The sequence below is a fragment of the Scyliorhinus torazame genome, chromosome 6 (assembly GCF_047496885.1).
Source record: "Scyliorhinus torazame isolate Kashiwa2021f chromosome 6, sScyTor2.1, whole genome shotgun sequence".
Lineage (NCBI taxonomy): Eukaryota > Metazoa > Chordata > Chondrichthyes > Carcharhiniformes > Scyliorhinidae > Scyliorhinus > Scyliorhinus torazame.
Window position 1 is genome coordinate 162,166,149 of NC_092712.1, and position 21,210 is coordinate 162,187,358.

A 21,210-nucleotide genomic window follows, 5' to 3' on the forward strand; every position below is an offset into this window, starting at 1 on the left:
CATATGTTGAGAGGCCGTGACGGCCTGGTAGTTGCTGTTTCGCGCGAGGACTTTGAGGTCGCGTAGCTACTCCTCCAGCGATTCCCCGGGGCGTTGGCGGCGAGTGGTGAGGTGATGCCGCGCGTACACCTCGTTTACCGGCCTTACGTATAGGCGCTTCAGCATCACGAGGGTGTCCGCGTATGTGGAGGCTTCCTCGAGCTGTACAGAGGTTCGATGGCTCACCTCGGCGTGGAGGAGGCCCAGCTTCTGATCGTCGGTGACGGAAGGCGAGGAGGAGGCGGCGAGGTAGGCCTCGAAATATCGGAGCCAGTGTGAAAAAATCCCTTTGGCTTCCGCGGCCTGTGGGTTGAGTTCCACTCGGTCAGGTTTGAGGGCCGATTCCATTGTGATGTTGTCGTCGATTAAATTGATGCGACCATCAATTCACGCGAGACAGAGAGTTGAAGTGAACAGCGGCTTTAATCGACTAGAACAGTGCCTGCCTGCGACTGCTCTGCTAGTGAGGGCCGCCTCCAGGGCAGCTGCTCTTTATACCTCCCCTCAAGGGGGCGGAGCCCACCAGGGCACCAACATGATACATTCTGTGTAATATCGTACAATGGTCCTGTGGCGCACAAAGACTCTGTGAGACGAATAGAGTGAAGTCGATGAGGCTTTATTAAGCGTGTCTGTTCCCCAGCAGCCCGATAGTAAACTGGCCTGCGGGGGAAGGCACCGGCTTCTTATACTTCGCCTTCAGGGCGGAGTATGAGGTCAACGGCCAACCAGGACCCGGGATCTGTCAGCCAATGACATTAGGGCTTCCAGTCCCACATGACCCCCAATACATACTACCACAGGTCCATCGGTGGAGCCCACATGGGCAACAGCATGATATAGTGTAATACAGTGGTGAATGGTGAGTACAATACGTTCACCTCACCCGTTACTCCACAAGTCCGGTGATGGTGGCAACACTGCGGATCTGGGGACAGTGGAGGAGGTACAAGAAGGTGGAGGGAGCATCGGTCTGGACCCCAATATGTAACAACCACAGGTTTGTCCCGGATAGGATGGATGGTGGGTTCCAGAGCTGGCAGAGGGCAGGCATCAGAAGGATGGGGGAGCTGTTCATAGATGGAAGCTTTCCCAGTTTGAAGGCGCTGGAGGACAGATTTAATCTGCCGCCAGGAAACGCCTTTAAATATCTACAAGTACGAGCCTTCCTGAAAAAACAGGTAGTGGCCTTTCCGACGCTGCCGCCACTGAGGATGCAGGACAGGGTGGTCTCCGGCACCTGGGTGGGGGAGGGGAAGGTGTCGGATATCTTCCAGGAACTACAGGAGGCGGAGGAAACCCCGGTGGAGGAGCTCAAGAGCAAGTGGGAGGAGGAGCTAGGTGAGGAGTTGGAAGCGGGTCTGTGGGCAGAGGTCCTGGGCAGGGTTAATTCCTCCTCATCATGTGCCAGGCTCAGTCTAATTCAATTTAAGGTGGTCCACCGGGCACACATGACGGCAGCGAGAATGAGCAAGTGTTTTGGGGTAGAAGACAGTTGTATGAGGTGCAAGGGCAGCCCTGCAAACCCGGAGCTGAGAGAGTTTTGGGCATGCCCGGAGCTTAGAGAGTTCTGGCAAGGGTTCGCGAGGGCTATGTCCAAGGTGCTTAACACACGGGTGGTGCTGAGTCCAGAGATAGCGATCTTGTATCTAGTAGCCCGGAGACGGATTTTATTAATGTGGAGGGACTCGAAGCCCCCGAGTGTAGAGACTTGGGTTAACGACATGGCTGGGTTTCTCAGCCTCGAGAAAATAAAGTTTGCCATAAGAGGGTCTACGCTAGGGTTCTCTCGGAGGTGGCAGCCGTTCGTCGACTTTCTCGGGGAAAATTAAAATGTCAGCAGCAGCAGCAATCGTAGGGGTGGAGGGATGGAGTGCTTCATTGGGATGGTGTGGGAAGATTGAGTCACATGGGATAATGTCTATTTAATTGTTATTGTATATTCTCTTTTTGCACTGTGTTAATGTTCACTCTAGTTTGTTTTGTTATTATTGTGTGGTAAACCACTGTTGCACCTCATTTTGGTGATGTATGGTAGGACCTGTACTACAGGTATGTTGGTAGTCCCTGCCTGCTGGCTCCGCCCAGGCGGCGGAGTATAAATATGTGTGTCCTCCATGCTACAGCCATTTCGCCAGCTGCTGTGGGAGGCCACACATCTTAGAGCAATAAAGCCTTAGTTGTACCCAGCTCAAGTCTTTGTGCAATCGATCGTGCATCAAATTATTGCTCTAAGATTTACAAAAGCTGGACCTCCGTATCAAAGCGGATCGTCTGCAGCTGGATCCGCATTCATGCGATGCCAAAAAGGACTTTAACCACTGGCTAGCTTGTTTCGAAGCGTACATCAACTCGACGCTCAGCCCTGTCTCGGAGGCTCAAAAGATACAGATCCTGTACTAAAGGTTGATCTCCAGCGTCTTTCCGCTAATCCAGGACGCGCCGAACTACGCTGAAGCCATGACGCTTCTCAAAGAGAATTACACTCAGAAGACGAACACGTTCTTCGCAAAGCACGTACTCGCCACTCGCTCTCAACTCCCTGGTGAGTCCATAGAAGACTTCTGGCGGACTCTAATCCCACTCGTATGGGACTGTGACTGTCAGGTCATTACGGCCACTGAACATTCAAACCTCCTCATGCGGGATGCGTTTGTTACGGGGATTGGGTCGGACCTCATATGCCAGCGACTGTTAGAAGGGGCCACGCTCGACCTAGCAGAGACAAAGAAACTAGCGCTCTCTATGACAGTCGCCTCGTGCAACGTTCAGGCCTACACCCCCAGCCGCACGGCCCACCCTTCTATGCATCGTGGACCCCACAGATGGCCGCCCCAGCGTGGGCCTTACCCAGACAATACGCCTGCGCCACGCACTAGCCAGCGAACCCCGGGGATCCCCGATGTTACTTTTACAGCCAGCAGAAACACCCCGCCAACGCTGCCCGGCACGCATTTTGTAAGGCTGGCGGCAAGAAGGTGCACTTCGCCACGGTGTGCCAGGCCAGCGCAGTCGCCAGTCGCGCAGTCGCCGCTATCGCCCCCACCCCCCTTGTTTACGGACAATGGGCGGCACCATCTTCACCTCCCCGGTCCATGCGCAACCAGCGGGCGCCGCCATCTTCGCCCCCTCAGACCACGCGCGCCCAATGGGCGCCGCCATCTTCTCCCCCTCAGACCAAGCGTGGCCAGTGGGCGCCGCCATCTTATCCTCCGAGCAACACGTGTGGCCCATGGATGCCGCCATCTTGTTCAACCTCCGCCATGTGCGGCCCATGGGTGCCGCCATTTTGTCCTCCTCAAGAAATTCAGGCGCCGCCTTGAGAATATATCTTGTCTCCTCCACGGCTCATGGGCACCGTCAGCGTTCCAGAACCTGTGCCACCCGGGCTCTCCATCATCCGACACCAGCGACGACCGACCACGACTCGCCTCAGTGACCATCGACCAGTCTCGTCTGCACAACCTGGCCACCGCATCGACCAGCGTTAAAATCATTGGACACGTGAGCTCTTGCCTGCTAGACTCTGTGCGCACCGAAAGCTTCATCCACCCGGAGACGGTAAGGCGCTGTTCCCTCGCGGTACACCCCGCCAAGCAAAAAATCTCCCTGGCCTCCAGATCCGATTCCGTGGTGATGGGGGGGTACTATACGGTCACACTCATGGTCCAGCGTGTAGAATTCAGCGGCTTCCACCTCTCCATCCTCCCTAACCTCTGCGCTGCCCTACTACTCGGCCTGGACTTCCAGTGCAACCTCCAGAGCCTAATCCTAAAATTCGGCGGGCCCCGACCACCCCTCACTGTGTGCGGCCTCGCGGCCCTAAAGGTCGACCCACCCTCCCTCTTCACAAATCTAACCTCAGATTGCAAACCCGTCGCCACCAGGAGCAGACGGTACAGCACCCAGGACAGGACCTTCATCAGGTATGTGGTCCAGCGGCTGCTTCGGGAGGGCATTATCGAGGCCAGCAACAGCCCCTGGAGAGCCCAAGTGGTAGTAGTTAAAACTGGGGAGAAACACAGATGGTCGTGGACTTCAGCCAGATCATCAATCAGTACACGCAGCTCGACGTGAACCCCTCGCACACATATCTGATATGCTCAATCAGATTGCACAGTACCGGGTCTTCTCAACGGTAGTCCTCAAATACGCCTACCACCAACTCCCCATTCGTAAATCGGACCATCCATACACTGCCTTTGAGGCAGATGGCCGCCTCTATCACTTCCCCAGGGTTCCCTTCGGCGTCACCAACGGGGTCTCGGTCTTCCAAAGGAAGATGGACCGAATGATCAACCGGTACGGTTTGTGGGCCACCTTTCCGTACCTAGACAACGTCACCATCTGCGGCCATGATCAGCAGGACCATGACGCCAACCTTGCCAAATTTCTCCACACCGCCACTCTCCTAAACCTCACCTACAACAAGGAAAAGTGCGTGTTTAGCACGACCCGCTTAGCCATCCTCGGCTGTGTGGTCCAGAACAGAGTTCTGGGGCCCGATCCCGACTCCATGCGTCCCCTCATGGAGTTCCCCCTCTCCCACTGCCCCAAGGCCCTCAAACGCTGCCTGGGGTTCTGTTCGTACTACGCTCAGTGGATCCCAAACTATGCGGACAAGGCCCGCCCACTCATACAGTCAACCCAATTTCCCCTGATGGCCGAGGCACAACAGGCCTTCGCCCGTATCAGAGCTGATATCGCCAAGGCCGGGATGCACGCAGTAGACGAGACACTGCCCTTTCAAGTAGAGAGCGACGCATCAGACGTCGCCCTAGCCGCCACCCTCAATCAGGCAGGCAGACCCGTGGCATTCTTTTCCCGCACCCTTCATGCCTCAGAAATTTGGCACTCATCCGTCGAAAAAGATGCCCAAGCTATCGTTGAAGCTGTGCGGCATTGGAGGTATTACCTGGCCGGCAGGAGATTCACTCTCCTCACTGACTAACGGTCGGTAGCCTTCATGTTTAACAACACACAGCGGGGCAAGATCAAGCATGATAAAATCTTGAGGTGGAGGATCGAGCTCTCCACCTACAGTTACGAGATTTTGTATCGCCCCGGTAAGCTCAACGAGCCCCCAGACGCCCTCAGCTCCCAGCAGCAACCGCCCCGGGATCATCCGTCCTCCCCTTGCCCACACCGAGTATCGAATTTTGGAAGCCTGGAGGGTACGGGAGAAAAAAGCCATGGGCCTTCCTGCCTGATTGAGGGTAAAGTCAGCCGCATCGCACTCTACCTGGAACGGGATGGATTCGTCCACAGTGTGCATCGTGGCCTTGGCAATATCCGCCTTGGTGCGGCCGTAAGCCAGGTGAGCCTCATCCGTCAGGGGAAAAACAGTGGATTTGATGAGTGGGCGGGTCTTGTCCGCATAATTGGGGGCCCACTGGGCATAGTACGAAAAGAACCCCAGGCATCTCATCAGGGCCTTGGGGCAGTGGGAGGGGGAGAGAGTTGCAGGAGGGGGGGCATGCAGTCGGGGTCGGGCCCTAGGACTCCGTTTTCCACGACGTAGCCAAGGATGGCTAGTCGGGTTGTGCGGAAAACGCATTTCTCCTTATTATATGTCAGATTAAGGAGCTGGGCAGCGTGGGGGAATTTCTTGAGGTTAGCGTCGTGGTCCTGCTGATTATGGCCACAGATGGTGACATTATCTAGATACAGGAATGTGGCCCGCAGCCCATACTGGTCAACCATTCGGTCCATCGCTCTCTGGAAGACCGAGACCCCATTGGTGACGCCGAAGGGAACCCGGAGAAAGTGGTAGAGGTGGCCAGCTGCCTCGAAGGCAGTGTACTGGCGGTCCTCCGGGCGGATAGGGAGCTGGTGGTATGCGGACTTCAGGTCCACCGTGGAGAAGATCCGGTACTGCGCAATCTGATTTGACCATATCATATATGCGTGGGAGGGCGTACACATCGAGCTGCGTGTACCGGTTGATGGTCTGACTGTAGTCGATAACCATCCAATGCTTCTCTCCAGTCTTGACAACTGCCACTTGAGCTCTCCAGGGGCTGATACTGGCCTCTATGATCCCTTCCTGCAGGAGCCGCTGAACCTCCGACCTGATGAAGGTCATGTCCCGAGCACTGTATCGTCTGCTCTTAGTGGCGACGGGCTTACAGTCTGGGGTGAGGTTGGTGAAGAGCGAGGGAGGGGCGACCTTAAGAGTTGAGAGGCTACAGAAGCTATAGACGGTCAGTGGGGGCAGGGGTCCATCGAACTTCGGAGTGATACTCTGGAGGTTGCACTGGAAGTCGAGACCCAGAAGAATTTCCACGCAGAGGTGTGGGAGGACGTAGAGCCTAAAAGTTTTGAAATCTATGCCCCGTACCTTGAGAGTCACGACACAGTACCCACGGATTTGCACGATATGTGACCCAGAGGCCAGGCAGATTCTCTGGGCTGCGGGTAAAACAAGAAGGGAGTAGCGCCGTACAGTGTCCGGGTGTATGAAGCTGTCTGTGCTCATGGAGTCAAAAAGGCAGGCCGTCTCGTGGCCATTGATCTGGACTGCCATCAGAGATTTTGCGAGGTGACGAGGCCGAGACTGGTCTAGGGTGATGGAGGCGGCCACGGGAAGGCAGGCTGGCTTCGGACGGCGGGAGGGCTTCGGACAGCGGGTGGGCCGGTCAAGAGTAGCAGAGACCAGCTGACGGACGGGTGAGCCGGGGTTCCGAGAGGCGGCGGTGGACTTCAAAAATGGCGTCGGAGGTGACGTCCAGAGGGTGCCGCTTGGTCGGAGGCATAGGCACCCATGTTACGGAAGGCCACCTCCAGCGATTCAGCAAGCTGCACCGTTTCCCGGAGGTCGAGTGTCTCCCTCTCTAGCAGGTGCTGGCGAATGCAGTGTGAATCAATGCCGGCAACATAGGCATCCTGGAGCAGAAGTTCAGTGTGCTTTGCAGCCGACACCGCCTCGCAGTTGCAGACCCCGCCGAGCACCCGCAAACATGCAGAAATTCTGCCAGCGACTCTCCACGCCGCGTGGCAAGGAGGTGCCTGGCAAACAGTCCGTTAACCCCCCTCACATACCGTCCTTTCAAGAGAGTAATGGCTTCATCAAATGTGGCCGCGTCCCGGAAGGTGAGAAAAATTTGCGGGCTCACCCGGGAGATGAGAACTCGCAGCTTGTGTTGCTCGGAGTCGGCGACGGCGGCAGAATTGATGAAGGATTCTAGACAACGAAGCCAGTGTGCGAAGAAGGCATCGGCATCGGCTGATTGGGGATCGACCTGCAGGAGGTCTGGTTTGAAACCCAGATCCATGTTAAACAGCTCTTGAAATGAAATGAAATGAAAATCGCTTATTGTCACAAGTAGGCTTCAAATTAAGTTACTGTGAAAACCCCCTAGTCACCACATTCAGTGACCCCCTAGTCACCTGTTCAGGGAGGCTGTTACAGGAATCGAACCATGCTGCTGGCCTGCCTTGGTCTGCTTTCAAAGCCAGCAATTTAGCCCTGTGCTAAACAGCCCCTGCTTTGATTTAATGTCAGTCAATTAAATTGATATGCCATCAATTAAGACGGAGAACGCAGAGTGAATTAACTATGGCTTTAATTGACTTACAACAGAGCTGGCAGCGTTCCACAGAATGAGGCAGTGTGAGAGGTCGCAGCTTATATACCGAGGCCCTAGTGGGAGGAGCCACGGGCAGAGCCAAAACCGTACAACATGTAATATAGTGGCAATACTGTACAACACGTAATACTGTGGCAGCACAATACAACACAGTGGTTTCACCACAGTAATATGTTGTGTTCTTTGTCTTTTCTTCCAGAATGATCCGATGTGTTGATGACAAAGAAGTCACCAATCATAAGATTGAAACAAAACAAATTTATTGTAAAACTATTAATTAAATGAAGTTTGCACACTCTACTGAACTACAGTAAATAATAACGTAGCATTGAATCTGTCCAGCAATACTCAATAATCTAAATAGTCACTAACTATACTATGATCTAACTTGTGTTAACTCTCTCTAATCTAATCTTCTCCTCGTGCTGTTCTCATGCTTTCCCCTTCACCGACTACCCAGAATTCCCTCAGGGGCTGATTTATATACAGAGAGGTGGTGGTGCCCTCCAGTGTTTGAATTACACAGAGATGTAATAATTAACCCTTCACTAACCTGACAATATACATATCATTACAGGCGCCACGCATTGCCGGCACCATCCTTTTAGACTAAAGTCTTTGGGACTCCTCCAGTCAGCCTTACAGTCACTGGAATGTCGCTGACACCCCTTCTCAATTTCATAGCTCTGGCCTATCATCTGTATCAGCTCAGGAAGTACCTTATCCAAAGGCTGGGCATCTGGTTGTGACCCAGCTGTGGGCTGGGATTCAGCAGACCTCTGACAGCTGTTTCCCTCGGATGTTCCTGCCTCCACAGCAGCTGTGTGATGCTCACCAGATTGTGACCCCGAAGCCTATAAGCCCACCAAGATGTGTGAATCTGCACTGCTGGAGGGTGCAGGTGATAGCTGCGACACATCGCCGATGTTCTTCTCGGAGCTCTCCTCTGAGGTGGTCACTTGGGTGGCTGCGCGGTGGAACAACTCCGGAAGCCCTGGCCTCATCCGATGGTGATCCTGCAAGACAATGGACACGTGCTGATTGAAATGGAAGGATAGTTTGGTGGAACATCAACAACTCACTTCAGACAGGTCATCTGGGTGAAGGGGCAGTGGATCCTCACGTCTATAGCTCAGACCAATCTTGCTGTTGGTCACTGCTCTCTCCTTGGACAACCCCGTGATCTCCAGGAACCATTCCTCATAGGAGGTGAGGACTTGGATCTCTGGGACTCCACCCCCACCTCCACCGTCTTCGCCCTTTCCCTCTTATTATGGACTAGGTTCTCCTGCGGGGACAAAGAGAGGACATTGTGAGCTGCACGTTTGATCGGTCAGGGAGGTCTATCGCAGGTGGCATGTGAGGGCACTGCACCTGGACATGAAAGGGCTGTGCTGGTGGGTGTCAGAGGGATCTGAGGAACAAGCTTGAAGATCGGATGTTGGGGTTGCGAGGTGTCAGTCAGTGGATTGGGGGGAGGGTTTGGGAAATTGAGGGGTGGCAGGCGGAACTGAAGCCAGGAGGGAGGTGGTAACTTACCTTTGCAGCTTGTTGGAGGTTAATTGTCTTCTTCCTACATTGGACGGCGGTCCTCCTGGTCACACTGCCCACACCCATTTCAGCTCCCTCTGCCTCCCAGGAGGCATTGCTGACCCTGCGGCTGGTTTTACAATCCCCTCAGGGGAACAGGGTTCCCCATCTCTCATCGACGGCATCGAGAAGCCTGATCTGGTCGGCATCGTCAAAGAGAGAGGCAGGTCTGCACGCTGTCATGTTTGTGTGTAGACTGGGAGTGAGTGGTGAGGGAGTGTTTATGAATAGCTCCCCTTTGTTAGTGACGAGCAGCTGAGATGCAAGTTGGGCGAATCAGACAGTGGGGGAGCCAGGAATGGCAATATTCATTTTTAATAAGGACACGGGGAGTCCAGACCGAGTAAAATAATGAAACATTGTTTTATTTACAAACAATATTTACATTGCCCGGTAGATCCCTCCCAGGTTCCTGCTCTGGTCAGTGCCTTACTGATCGACCGTTTATACAGAGGTTAATAGAGATCCCCGCGCCTGGCTTGTACTCCGTCAGGACCACGGTGAAGATAATCATTCCCACCCCATAGTCCCGTGCGGAATATTACACATGTGGGGGGTCATTTTTGGCACTAAGTGCTGGAGAAAATTATAACTTGTCTCCCTCCAATGTACTGATTTGCCAGATAGTGATCGCGGGCGGGATTTAGATTGCGATGTCTCACGTGATCCTGTGATCTTGTGTGACGTGGCGAACTGGTTGATCCAAGAAGAGAGATCTCCCAGCTTCTTCCGGCCATGATCAATCAGGGGATCAGGGGTTATGGGGAGAAGGCAGGAGAATGGAGATGAGAAAAATATCAGCCATCATTGAACGGCGGACCAGGCTCGATGGGCCGAGTGGCCTTATGTCTTATGTCTTATGCCTTGCCATCTTGCAGGCGCAACACAGCCAATGGATCATGCCCCCCATGTTGTTATTTTTGCAGTAACCAAGATCTCTGTTTATTAAATCAATTATTATGTAAAATTCTACAGATGTTACATGCAACAATTTGTATTTTTCTAGACGACCCAGTCTGCTCTCTGCCACGTAAAGTGGGAAGATGTAAGGCAAGTATTATCCGCTTTTTTTACAGTCAAAGAAAGAAAGCCTGTAAGGAATTTACATACGGAGGCTGTAGGGGGAATGCAAACAATTTTGAAACGATGGAGGACTGCCAAAAGAATTGCCCAACAGCAGGTAAATTTCTGTTCCAACATTTTTTCCTGGTCAGTAATGTGCAGCTTTTTCAACAGGGTGCTCTGGGTCACAAACAGGTCACCAACACTGGAAGTGGTGCAACTCTATTTTATTATAAGGTCAACTATATTAACATATTTGAACTGTGGGTAAATGCAATACCAGCTTTAACTGTTGACCCTTGCCTAGTCCTAACCAGGTGATGCACTCAGCACATGGTGAATGTCTGTGTTTCAGGCTGTGAGCTCTGTGCTCCGAGCTGGCTGCTACTAGAATGAGCGGGAACTCTCCTGTCCCCTGGTTTTATAGTGTGTGTGCTCTCACTGGTGATTGGCTGCGGTGTTGTGTATGCTGATTGGTCCCACTGCATGTCCATCAGTGTGTGTGTGTGTGTCTGCACCATGATATACTGGTGTCTATTATGACATCCCCCCTTTTATATAAAGAATATGTGCCTGCGTGACAATTAATATGCTGTTGTGAATATACCTGACTATGTGTGTGCGTGTTATTTACATGACTATGTACATGAGGCTAATTTATTTACACGGGAAGGTGCCTGGTGCCGAGAAATAGGGTGTCACACCAACAACGAAATGAACATTACATACAAACTACTGGAAAGATGAAACAGGATAACAGAACAGATCAAAGAGTCCAACATTGTAAACTCATAAGTCAAGTCTCTGAGGTGGGCGACGATTTCTGGTTGACCGCCTCAAGGGTGGGTCAGGAGCCACCTGCTGAGGAATGGGCTGGGCCACGGCAGAGTGAGGAGGATGCAGAGTATTCGGAATCTCCACATATTCCAGACTGGAGACAACAGGAGGGCGTGGCACCGGTGGAGGATCACGTAGCGAGCGTGGAACGAGACGAAGGGCACGCCGATTGCGGCGGCGAATGGAACCATCTGGCAGACGAACCAGGAACGAGCGGGGAGACACCTACCGAAGAACCACAGCAGTTGCAGACCAGCCACCCTCCGGAAGATGGATGCGGACATTGTCATCCGGCGCCAGAGCAGGGAGATCAGTCACTCGAGCGTCATGCGCTGCCTTGTGTTGTACATGAGACTGTTGCATCCGCTGAAGGACCGGAACGTGGTCGAGGTCTGGGACGTGAATGGACGGCACCGTGGTCCTGAGGGTGCGACCCATGAGCAGCTGGGCTGGCGACAGGCCCGTGGAGAGTGGGGCTGAACGATAGGCCAGCAAGGCGAGGTAGAACTCGGATCCTGCATCGGCAGCCTTGCAGAGGAGCCGTTTGACGATGTGGACGCCCATTTCCGCTTTGCCATTGGATTGGGGGTGCAGGGGACTGGATGTCACATGCACAAAGTTGTACCTGCTGGCAAAATTGGACCATTCCTGCTTCCAAAGCAGGAGCCATTGTTCGACATCACAGTGAGTGGGATGCCGTGACAAGCAAAGGTCTCCTTGCAGGTACGGATGACCGCCGATGATGTGATGTCGTGCAGGGGTATGACCTCCGGATAGTTCGAAAAATAGTCTACAATCAGAACATAGTTCCTGCCGAGTGCATGGAACAGGTCAACGGCTACCATAGACCAAGAGGACGTGACCAACTCATGGGGCTCTAGGGTCTCACGTGGTTGGGCCAGCTGGAACCGCTGACAGGTGGGGCAGTTGAGCACTGTGTTGGCGATGTCCTCATTGATGCCGGGCCAGTAAACAGCCTCTCGGGCCCTCCGTCGGCACTTCTCCACGCCAAGATGGCCCTCGTGCAGCTGTTCCAAAACAAGGTGGCATATGCTGTGGGGGATCACGATGCGGTCCAGCTTCAGGAGGACACCATCAACTACTGCTAGATCGTCTCTGATATTGTAGAACTGTGGGCATTGGCCCTTGAGCCACCCGTCCGTCATGTGGCGCATGACACGCTGTAGGTGGTCAGCCGCAGTCTCGCAGTGAATGTGGATAAGGTGTTCATCCGAGGCCGGCAGATTTTTTTTTCATAGAATTTACAGTGCAGAAGGAGGACATTCGGCCCATCGAGTCTACACCGGTCTTGGAAAGAGCATCCTACCCAAGGTCCACACCTCCACCCTATCCCCATAACCCAGTAACCCCACCCAACACTAAGGGCAATTTTTGGACACTAAGGGCAATTTATCATGGCCAATCCACCTAACCTGCACATCTTTGGACTGTGGGAGGAAACCGGAGCACCCGGAGGAAACCCACGCACACACGGGGAGGATGTGCAGACTCCGCACAGACAGTGACCCAAGCCGGAATCGAACCTGGGACCCTGGAGCTGTGAAGCAATTGTGCAATCCACAATGCTACCGTGCTGCCCTGGAGATTGGAGGCCGTGAAGGCCACATGGGCATCAACCTGGCAGACAAACCCCTTTGCGTCACATGGGGTGTTGACTGCCCTGGACAGAGCGTCCAGGTAATGAACCAGGCGACGTGTTAGATTTGGAGGTAGGTGAGCACTTTGGGGACAGTGACCACAATTCGGTGACGTTTACGTTAGTGATGGAAAGGGATAAGTATACCCCGCAGGGCAAAAGTTATAGCTGGGGGAAGGGCAATTATGATGCCATTAGACATGACTTGGGAGGGGTAGGTTGGAGAAGTAGGCTGCAAGTGTTGGGCACACTGTATAGGTGGAGCTTGTTCAAGGAACAGCTACTGCGTGTTCTTGATAAGTACGTACCGGTCAGGCAGGGAGGAAGGCGTCGAGCGAGGGAACCGTGGTTTACCAAAGAAGTGGAATCTCTTGTTAAGAGGAAGAAGGAGGCCTATGTGAAGATGAGGTGTGAAGTTTCAGTTGGGGCGCTTGATAGTTACAAGGTAGCGAGGAAGGATCTAAAGAGAGAGCTAAGACGAGCAAGGAGGGGACATGAGAAGTGTTTGGCAGGTAGAATCAAGGAAAACCGAAAAGCTTTCTATAGGTATGTCAGGAATAAAAGAATGACTAGGGTAAGAGTAGGGCCAGTCAAGGACAGGGATGGGAAATTGTGTGTGGAGTCTAAAGAGATAGGCGAGATGCTAAATGAATATTTTTTGTCAGTATTGACTCAGGAAAAAGAGAATGTTGTGGAGGAGAATGCTGAGACCCAGGCTATTAGAATAGATGGCATTGAGGTACGTAGGGAAGAGGTGTTGGCAATTCTAGACAGGCTGAAAATAGATAAGTCCCCGGGGCCTGATGGGATTTATCCTAGGATTCTCTGGGAAGCCAGGGAAGATATTGCTGAGCCTTTGGCTTTGATTTTTATGTCATCATTGGCTACAGGAATAGTGCCAGAGGACTGGAGGATAGCAAATGTGGTTCCTTTGTTCAAGAAGGGGAGTAGAGACAACCCCGGCAACTATAGACTGGTGAGCCTCACGTCTGTTGTGGGTAAAGTCTTGGAGGGTATTATATGAGACAAGATTTATAATCATCTAGATAGGAATAATATGATTAGGGATAGTCAGCATGGCTTTGTGAAGGGTAGGTCATGCCTCACAAACCTTATTGAGTTCTTTGAGAAGGTGACTGAACAGGTAGACGAGGGTAGAGCAGTTGATGTGGTGTATATGGATTTCAGTAAAACGTTTGATAAGGTTCCCCACGGTAGGCTATTGCAGAAAATACGGAGGCTGGGGATTGAGGGTGATTTAGAGATATGGATCAGAAATTGGCTAGCTGAAAGAAGACAGAGGGTGGTGATTGATGGGAAATGTTCAGAATGGAGTTCAGTTACAAGTGGCGTACCACAAGGATCTGTTCTGGGGCCGTTGCTGTTTGTCATTTTTATAAATGACCTAGAGGAGGGCGCAGAAGGGTGGGTGAGTAAATTTGCAGACGACACTAAAGTCGGTGGTGTTGTCGACAGTGCGGAACGATGTTGCAGGTTACAGAGGGACATAGATAAGCTGCAGAGCTGGGCTGAGAGGTGGCAAATGGAGTTTAATGTAGAGAAGTGTGAGGTGATTCACTTTGGAAGGAATAACAGGAATGCGGAATATTTGGCTAATTCTTGGAAGTGTGGATGAGCAGAGGGATCTCGGTGTCCATGTACATAGATCCCTGAAAGTTGCCACCCAGGTTGATAGGGTTCTGAAGAAGGCCTATGTAGTATTGGCCTTTATTGGTAGAGGGATTGAGTTCCGGAGTCATGAGGTCATGTTGCAGCTGTACACAACTCTGGTATGGCCGCATTTGGAGTATTGCGTACAGTTCTGGTCACCTCATTATAGGAAGGACGTGGAAGCTTTGGAACGGGTGCAGAGGAAATTTACCAGGATGTTGCCTGGTATGGAGGGAAAATCTTATGAGGAAAGGCTGATGGACTTGAGGTTGTTTTTGTTAGAGAGAAGTAGGTTAAGAGGAGACTTAATAGAGGCATAAAAAATGATCAGGGGTTAGATAGGGTGGACAGTGAGAGCCTTCTCCCGCGGATGGAAATGGCTAGCACGAGGGGACATAGCCTTAAACTGAGGGGTAATAGATATAGGACAGGGGTCAGAGGTAGGTTCTTTACGCAGAGTGGTGAGGCCGTGGAATGCCCTACCTTCTACAGTAGTGAACTCGCCAACATTGAGGGCATTTAAAAGTTTATTGGATAAGCATATGGATGATAATGGCATAGTGTAGGTTAGATGGCTTTTGTTTTTTGACTTCCCATGTCAGTGCAACATCGTGGGCCGAAGGGCCTGTACTGCACTGTATCGTTCTATGTCTATGTAAAGCATAGAAAGAAACCTGAAAAACTGAATCTGTAATTGGACAATGTAGCTGTATAATATATAAATTATTCTGCTATGCATATCACATTTAATATTTATTGAAATGATATATATATGTTTTTGTTCATAATCACAAGGTAAGGGGATGAAATAATCATCTTTATTATTGTCCCAAGTAGACTTATATTAACACTGCAATGAGGTTACTGTAAAAATCCTCTAGACGGCGCACTCCAGCGCTGTTCGGGTAACATAGAGGGAAAATTCCAAATGTCAAATTAACCTAATAAGCACGTCTTTTGGGATTTATGGGAGGAAACCGGAGTACCCAGAGGAAACCCATGCAGACACGGGGAGAACATGCACACTCCGCACAGACAATGACCCAAGCGGCATTCGAACCCGGGACCCTGGCGTTGTGAAGCAACAGTGCTAACCACTGTGCTACCATGTCACCATGTTGTGATATGCATAAGCAATTGTACATGGAAATATGTTTGACCTCTGACCATTAGGTGGCAGGTGGCATGTAACACTGCAACCTAGGGGGAATCTGTAGAAGACGTACGTATTTGTGGTTAGTTTTGTTTGTGATTGTGCCAGTTTGTAAGTATTAATTTCCAACCCACAGCTTGTTATATAATAATAAATTCAACTAGTCTAGAACTAGATGTTCTTTTGTGCACTGATTCAATCATTGTCCATGCACTAGAATATTACACTCTGGAGCTGGCAGCCGCTCTGTCTCCTTGGACTCCCTGGTACTAGGTGGAGAGAGGTGCTCACCTCCTTCCTTGCTCTCAAAAATCATGATGCCTGGTTCCTGTTTTTAAAAAGCTGTCATGATTCGTGCCTGAGAGACATCATGCTTGGTGGGTGGGAAGTCTGAAGTCTGAAGATTCCACTTTAACCTCACTCAGGACATTATGGACTTGATTCTTCGGTTTCAAAATTAAGTGCGCCTGTCAGGGGAGAATCAGGACTGTATCTCACTGGCAATAGGAGAGTTACAGAGGTGGAATTCTCACACCTTTACTGTGATAAATTATGTACAGCTGCGAGCACGACGGTCTCCCTGCATTTACTGATCTCGAGCTGACAGTTTAAATATTTGCTCATTAGTTTACTTTCATTAGTATTCAAAAAGAGTATAAAGTGAGTTCGCTGGATATTGGGTTCATAGTTTGGAGGCTGAATTCTGTATTGCTGTATCCTGTGAATAAACGTGCCAATAATGGAAACGATTTGTGTCTTGTTTCCTACTTTATCTGGCTTGGATCCATTTAATCAGATGAGTGTGAGGCTGATAGAATTGGTGGGTGTGTCAGGGGGAAGTGGCTGTTAGGTGTGAGTCCAGTGTGCTGTGAAGTGTTGCTGAGTGAGTGATGGAGGTGTGTTGCATTGAGCAGAGTGGAGATTGGTGTTTGAACAGAGACAGCAGCACGATTAATATGCCTGTCAACTTCGGGCCTTCTAACACCTGACTACTGTTAATTCATAAATGTTTTAAATGATTGATGTGAATTAATCTGTATCGCTTCTTCTTTCCTTTCCCAGAAAAGTGATTAAATAGTAGTGGCAACTAACAAGGTAAGCACATCTTACTAAGAACCTCTTAGCTGTGTTATTATACGAACTGTAACCTTGAAGGAGATTTTGTTATCAGGTTGAAGTCAGTTTGTTTGCATTGCTGTAAGTCCCAGTGGAATCTCGAGCACTAATAATGTTCAATTTTGTGGACTAAACTAACATGTATCTTAACTTCACTAGCAAGCTCAGGTAGACCTAAAGATAAAACCACTTGTAGGAAGGAAAAATTCTGTGCATCAATCAACCAGAAAAATGGCCCAATATCTTTCACAGGCGTGTGTCAAAATAATTAAATGGCAAAGCAAGGAGAAATTTTCTGGAGAAATTTGGATGGATTTTAACAGATTTACATGGAAATTTTCAGAACAAGAAACGTCAGTGGTTGAGGCATGGCTGCCAATGATGGGGTAAATATGCTGGAAATGCACAAGAGTCAAGGATCAGGATTGGAGGACTCACAGTTGGTATTGGCTTGTTGCCGGTTAGGGTTGGAAGAGATGACAGAGATGGAGAGGGAAGAGGTTGTGAAGGGATTTCAGGAGAAGTTTGAATTTGAGGCATATGGGACAGGAGCTAATCCAGGTAATTGGAGGTGAGAGGAGATGAAATCTGCCCGGATACAATTCCCAGTTGGCCTCATTCAAACCAGAGGTAATTAATATCTTCATTTTTTTCCACAGCAGTGTTCATCTGATTTTTTAAGATGATTGGTTACTGTGTGATTAATGTAACAACCTGTCCAGAGAATGCAACATGAAGGTTTTTTCTTAGCTTTAGGGCTTCAGATCGTCCCAAACCTGGTACGTCAACGAATGCAGCTTTGATGAAGAGTTGTCCAGACTTGAAACGTTAGCTCCATTTTCTCACCACAGATGATGTCAGACCTGCTGAGATTTTCCAGTATTTTCTGTTTTTGTTTCAGAGTCCAGCATCTGAAATAATTTGCTTTTATTTACAACAACTCTGAACTTGGTCAGATTCTATGTGCTGGAGTTGCTCCCATCTCCTGAGATTAATTAGAAGGATGACGGTGATCTCTGAAGGATATTTAGATGTGGAAAATCGTTCTACCCATTCAGTGATACACCTTCAACCACAAGAATATACTTATTCACTTTTGCAGATTTGATCACATGTCCAAACCAGTCCAACTATATAATCTGACCAAAAGTCGACTTACTCTGCTATAAAGCGTCATTTGAATGTGGGTCTCCATGTCTTGGAACATGCGGGGCCTAGACACAGTTCACTTAGAAACTGAGTAAATGTCATTGGCCTGTCCATGCGGTCTGTTTATAGTGGAAGCACTGTAACATTACATTCCCATGGCACATGGAAACTGATTCATTTTCTAAAATATTTTGAATCTGAAACTGTCTTTTACTTTTGACATATGTTCTGCATATGTTCGGACATAACACGAGGATGCAACCTTCACAAGTGATCCTGAACACAACATCAAAGATCCCAAAACAAGAACTCGCCATGCAAACCCCTACTTTGGCCTCTCGCGAGATTTCACAGCTATTGCGGGATTTGTGCCCATGGCCAGCACAGATGCTAAATTGCAGCCAGGGTGTGGAATCTGAATTGTATTTTATTTACCATCTTGTTTCCTTTGTGAGTTTCAACAAATTCCACATCAGAAATATCTTGACCTATGAAAACAAACCCTGAGATGAGCCTTGTTTTTCTTCCTGTCACCATCACTTCCAGAAATATGTTGAACCTGAAATCTTATTTGGTTCCTCTTAAATCAGCAATTTTACTGATTTCATTAGCATCATATTTACATTCTTCATGTAACCAGAGGTTCTGAATAACCTTTATCATTCCTCCAAAGTCCTTCATTTAATATGTCTGGAGTAAATTGCCTTTTCATTGTTATCTCTGCCCTGGTAATGATGTTCCCTTTTGATGGTCCCATCGGCATCAGCCTTCAATAGTACAAGAGTTCCAACAAACCATTCGATGCAGCATTAGAATTTACGTGTACCACATTTCGAGTTGTACCAGCAGAATATTTTGCTCTGGAAAAACACTTCCCCTTGATTCGTTGTCAATGGACAATATTCCATCATGTTTATTGGTCCAGAAATCCTGCGACATTTTCACTTTTCTTCACTTCCATGCGATAGAACATTACACTCTGGAGCTGGCAGCGGCTCTGTCCCCTTGGACTCCCTGGTACGAGGTGGAGCGAGGTGCTCACCTCCTTCCTCCCTCTCAAAGGTCATGATGTCTGATTCCTGTTTTTATAAAGCTGTCGTGATTCGTGCCTGAGAGACATCATGCTTGGTGGGTGGGAAGATGCACTGAGGTCTGAAGATTCCACTTTAACCTCACTAAGTACATTATGGACTTGATTCTTCGGTTTCAAAATTAAGTCTCTGAAAGTATTTCTTGTTTAATTAATAACCTGATAGTTTTTGTTGCTTTTTCGGGATAGAATTCTGCCGATTCTATTCATGTACATCCTGTCTCAACATAGGTTTCTTAATTCTGTCATGATTCGCTGAAGGACTTTTAAAAATTATTTTCAGGCATCAATCTGTTCACTTCCCCCAATCCCAGATGCAGTTTTCCCGAAGAGCAAAAACCCAAAATACTGCAGGTGCTGGAAATCTGAAACAAAAATCGAAATAGTTGGAGATACTGAGCAGGTCAGGCAGCATCTGTCGAGAGAACACAAGACAGTCAATGTTTCTGACATGTGATCTTTCATTAAAAGCCAAACATCAGATAATTTGTATTCTCTTTATAGATGATGTCTGACTTGTCGCCACCATTTTTGTTTTTGTGGTTTATTGCAAATTTCAATGGTCTCTGCACACTCCTCTGAAATGCTTAAAGTAATTGCACAAACCCAGGAAACTCCTTTTTTATTTCATGTTGATCGGTATCTACAAATGTAGAATAACCGGAACATGACTGACCTGACTCTAATCTTAATCTCATATTGCTGCCTCCCCGATAACCTTTCACCCCCTTGTAAATTAAGAATCTATATAGCTCTGCTTTAAAAATATTCTAAGATTTTGCTTCCACTGTTTTTTGAGGAAGTGAGTTCCAGAGACTCATAACCGTAAGGGTGCTATTCAGTGGATTTTGAATGGCACGTTTATCGGGGTGTCTCTCTGTGCCTGCATGGTTGAGAAAGACCCCGCTACTCAAACTTACCTTGCCATTTTTTTTGGCCTGGCGAGAAACTCCCTGTCAAGACCACTCTTTAAGTCATTTCTACTCGCAGAAGACTACTTGCGGATCGGGGCACCGTTTTTAAAGGCAGCCCCGATCTTTTGATCCACTCAGCTTCCCCACCGCAGCCTTCTGACCTCGACCACCTCATCCAACATCCCTCTTTCAGGGTCCTCGAGCACCCCCACCCCACCTCGTATGGGCATGGCCCCCAAGGGCCCAACCCTGACATGGGCAACCTGGCACCTTGGCACTGCCAGTCTGCCAGCTTGGCAGTAACCGTACCAGCCTGGAGATGCCACCTGGCACCCTGGCAGCACCAGGGTAGCAGGCCATCAGTGCCAAGGTGCCAAATTGGTAGTGCCAGTGTGCCCGAGTGCCAGGGGTAGTGCCAAGGTACTACCCTGCCCAATGTCGACCAGTCAGAGGCCTCAACACCCCAATTACACGCACCTCCAGGTGCCATCACAACTGGTTCATGACTTTGTGAACCAGTATCAAACGGCGCCTGGTTCAGGCCTTACTGAAGGCCGGTCAATCCCAGACCGGCTCAGTGGCTCATTTAAACATGCGCCCCTGGATCTAGCACAGCGAGAGCACAATCCAAACCACAACGCCTCGTTGGATTCCGCTGAATATCGTGTGATGTTTTGAGTGTTGCAAACTCCGCAAGGTGCCTCTTGTGAGATTCAACAGTCTTGTCTTGACACCAAGTCGGGCGTGACAAGGCCGTTGAATCGCGCACTAAATATTTTTCCTCGTCACTATCTTAAATGAGTCACCAATTATTTTTAAACAGTGATCCCTAGTTCAAGCTTCTCCCACAAGAGTAAATATCCTCTCTACGCCCACCCTGCCAATACCCCTCCGGATCTGCAAGGTTTCAAACAAATTGCCTCTTACTCTTCTAAACTTTGGTGGATACAAACCTAACCTCTCCAATCTTTTCTCAGAAGAAACCGCTGTTTCTCTCTTTATTTGTTTCTAAATATGGCGGTCAATATAGCCCCCTTCCTTAATTCTATTTACGTTTGCTTTAGAGTCGCCAGGTATCTTTTGATACCGCCACAAGGTTCAAAACCGAATACTGATCAAAGAGTCGGTACACCAGTTAGTTAGTTCAAAGTCAATACTATTTATTTACACACACAGCAATATCTACTCATGCACAAAATACTACAGGCTAAACTATCACTACTGTTAAAGCCTATACTTAGCTTCGGGCGCCCACTCAGTCAGAGGAACAATGGCCGTTGTTCGGTTCTGAGGCTGCTGGGGTCGAAGTGGTGATGGTGAACAGCTAAGGTCGTCCGTCTGGT

General features: G+C 49.5%; 1 protein-coding gene across 1 annotated transcript in view; it reads left to right on the forward strand.

The window, feature by feature from the left end:
• LOC140425116 (kappaPI-actitoxin-Avd3b-like) overlaps positions 1-21,210 on the forward strand; it is a 60,988-nt gene that overhangs the window by 30,331 nt on the left and 9,447 nt on the right. Inside the window, exons 2-3 of the mRNA XM_072509030.1 lie at positions 10,225-10,398; positions 16,661-16,693. Of these exons, the coding sequence (XP_072365131.1) occupies positions 10,225-10,398; positions 16,661-16,668 (182 nt within the window). The 3' untranslated portion in view covers positions 16,669-16,693. The remainder of the gene's footprint in view (positions 1-10,224; positions 10,399-16,660; positions 16,694-21,210) is intronic.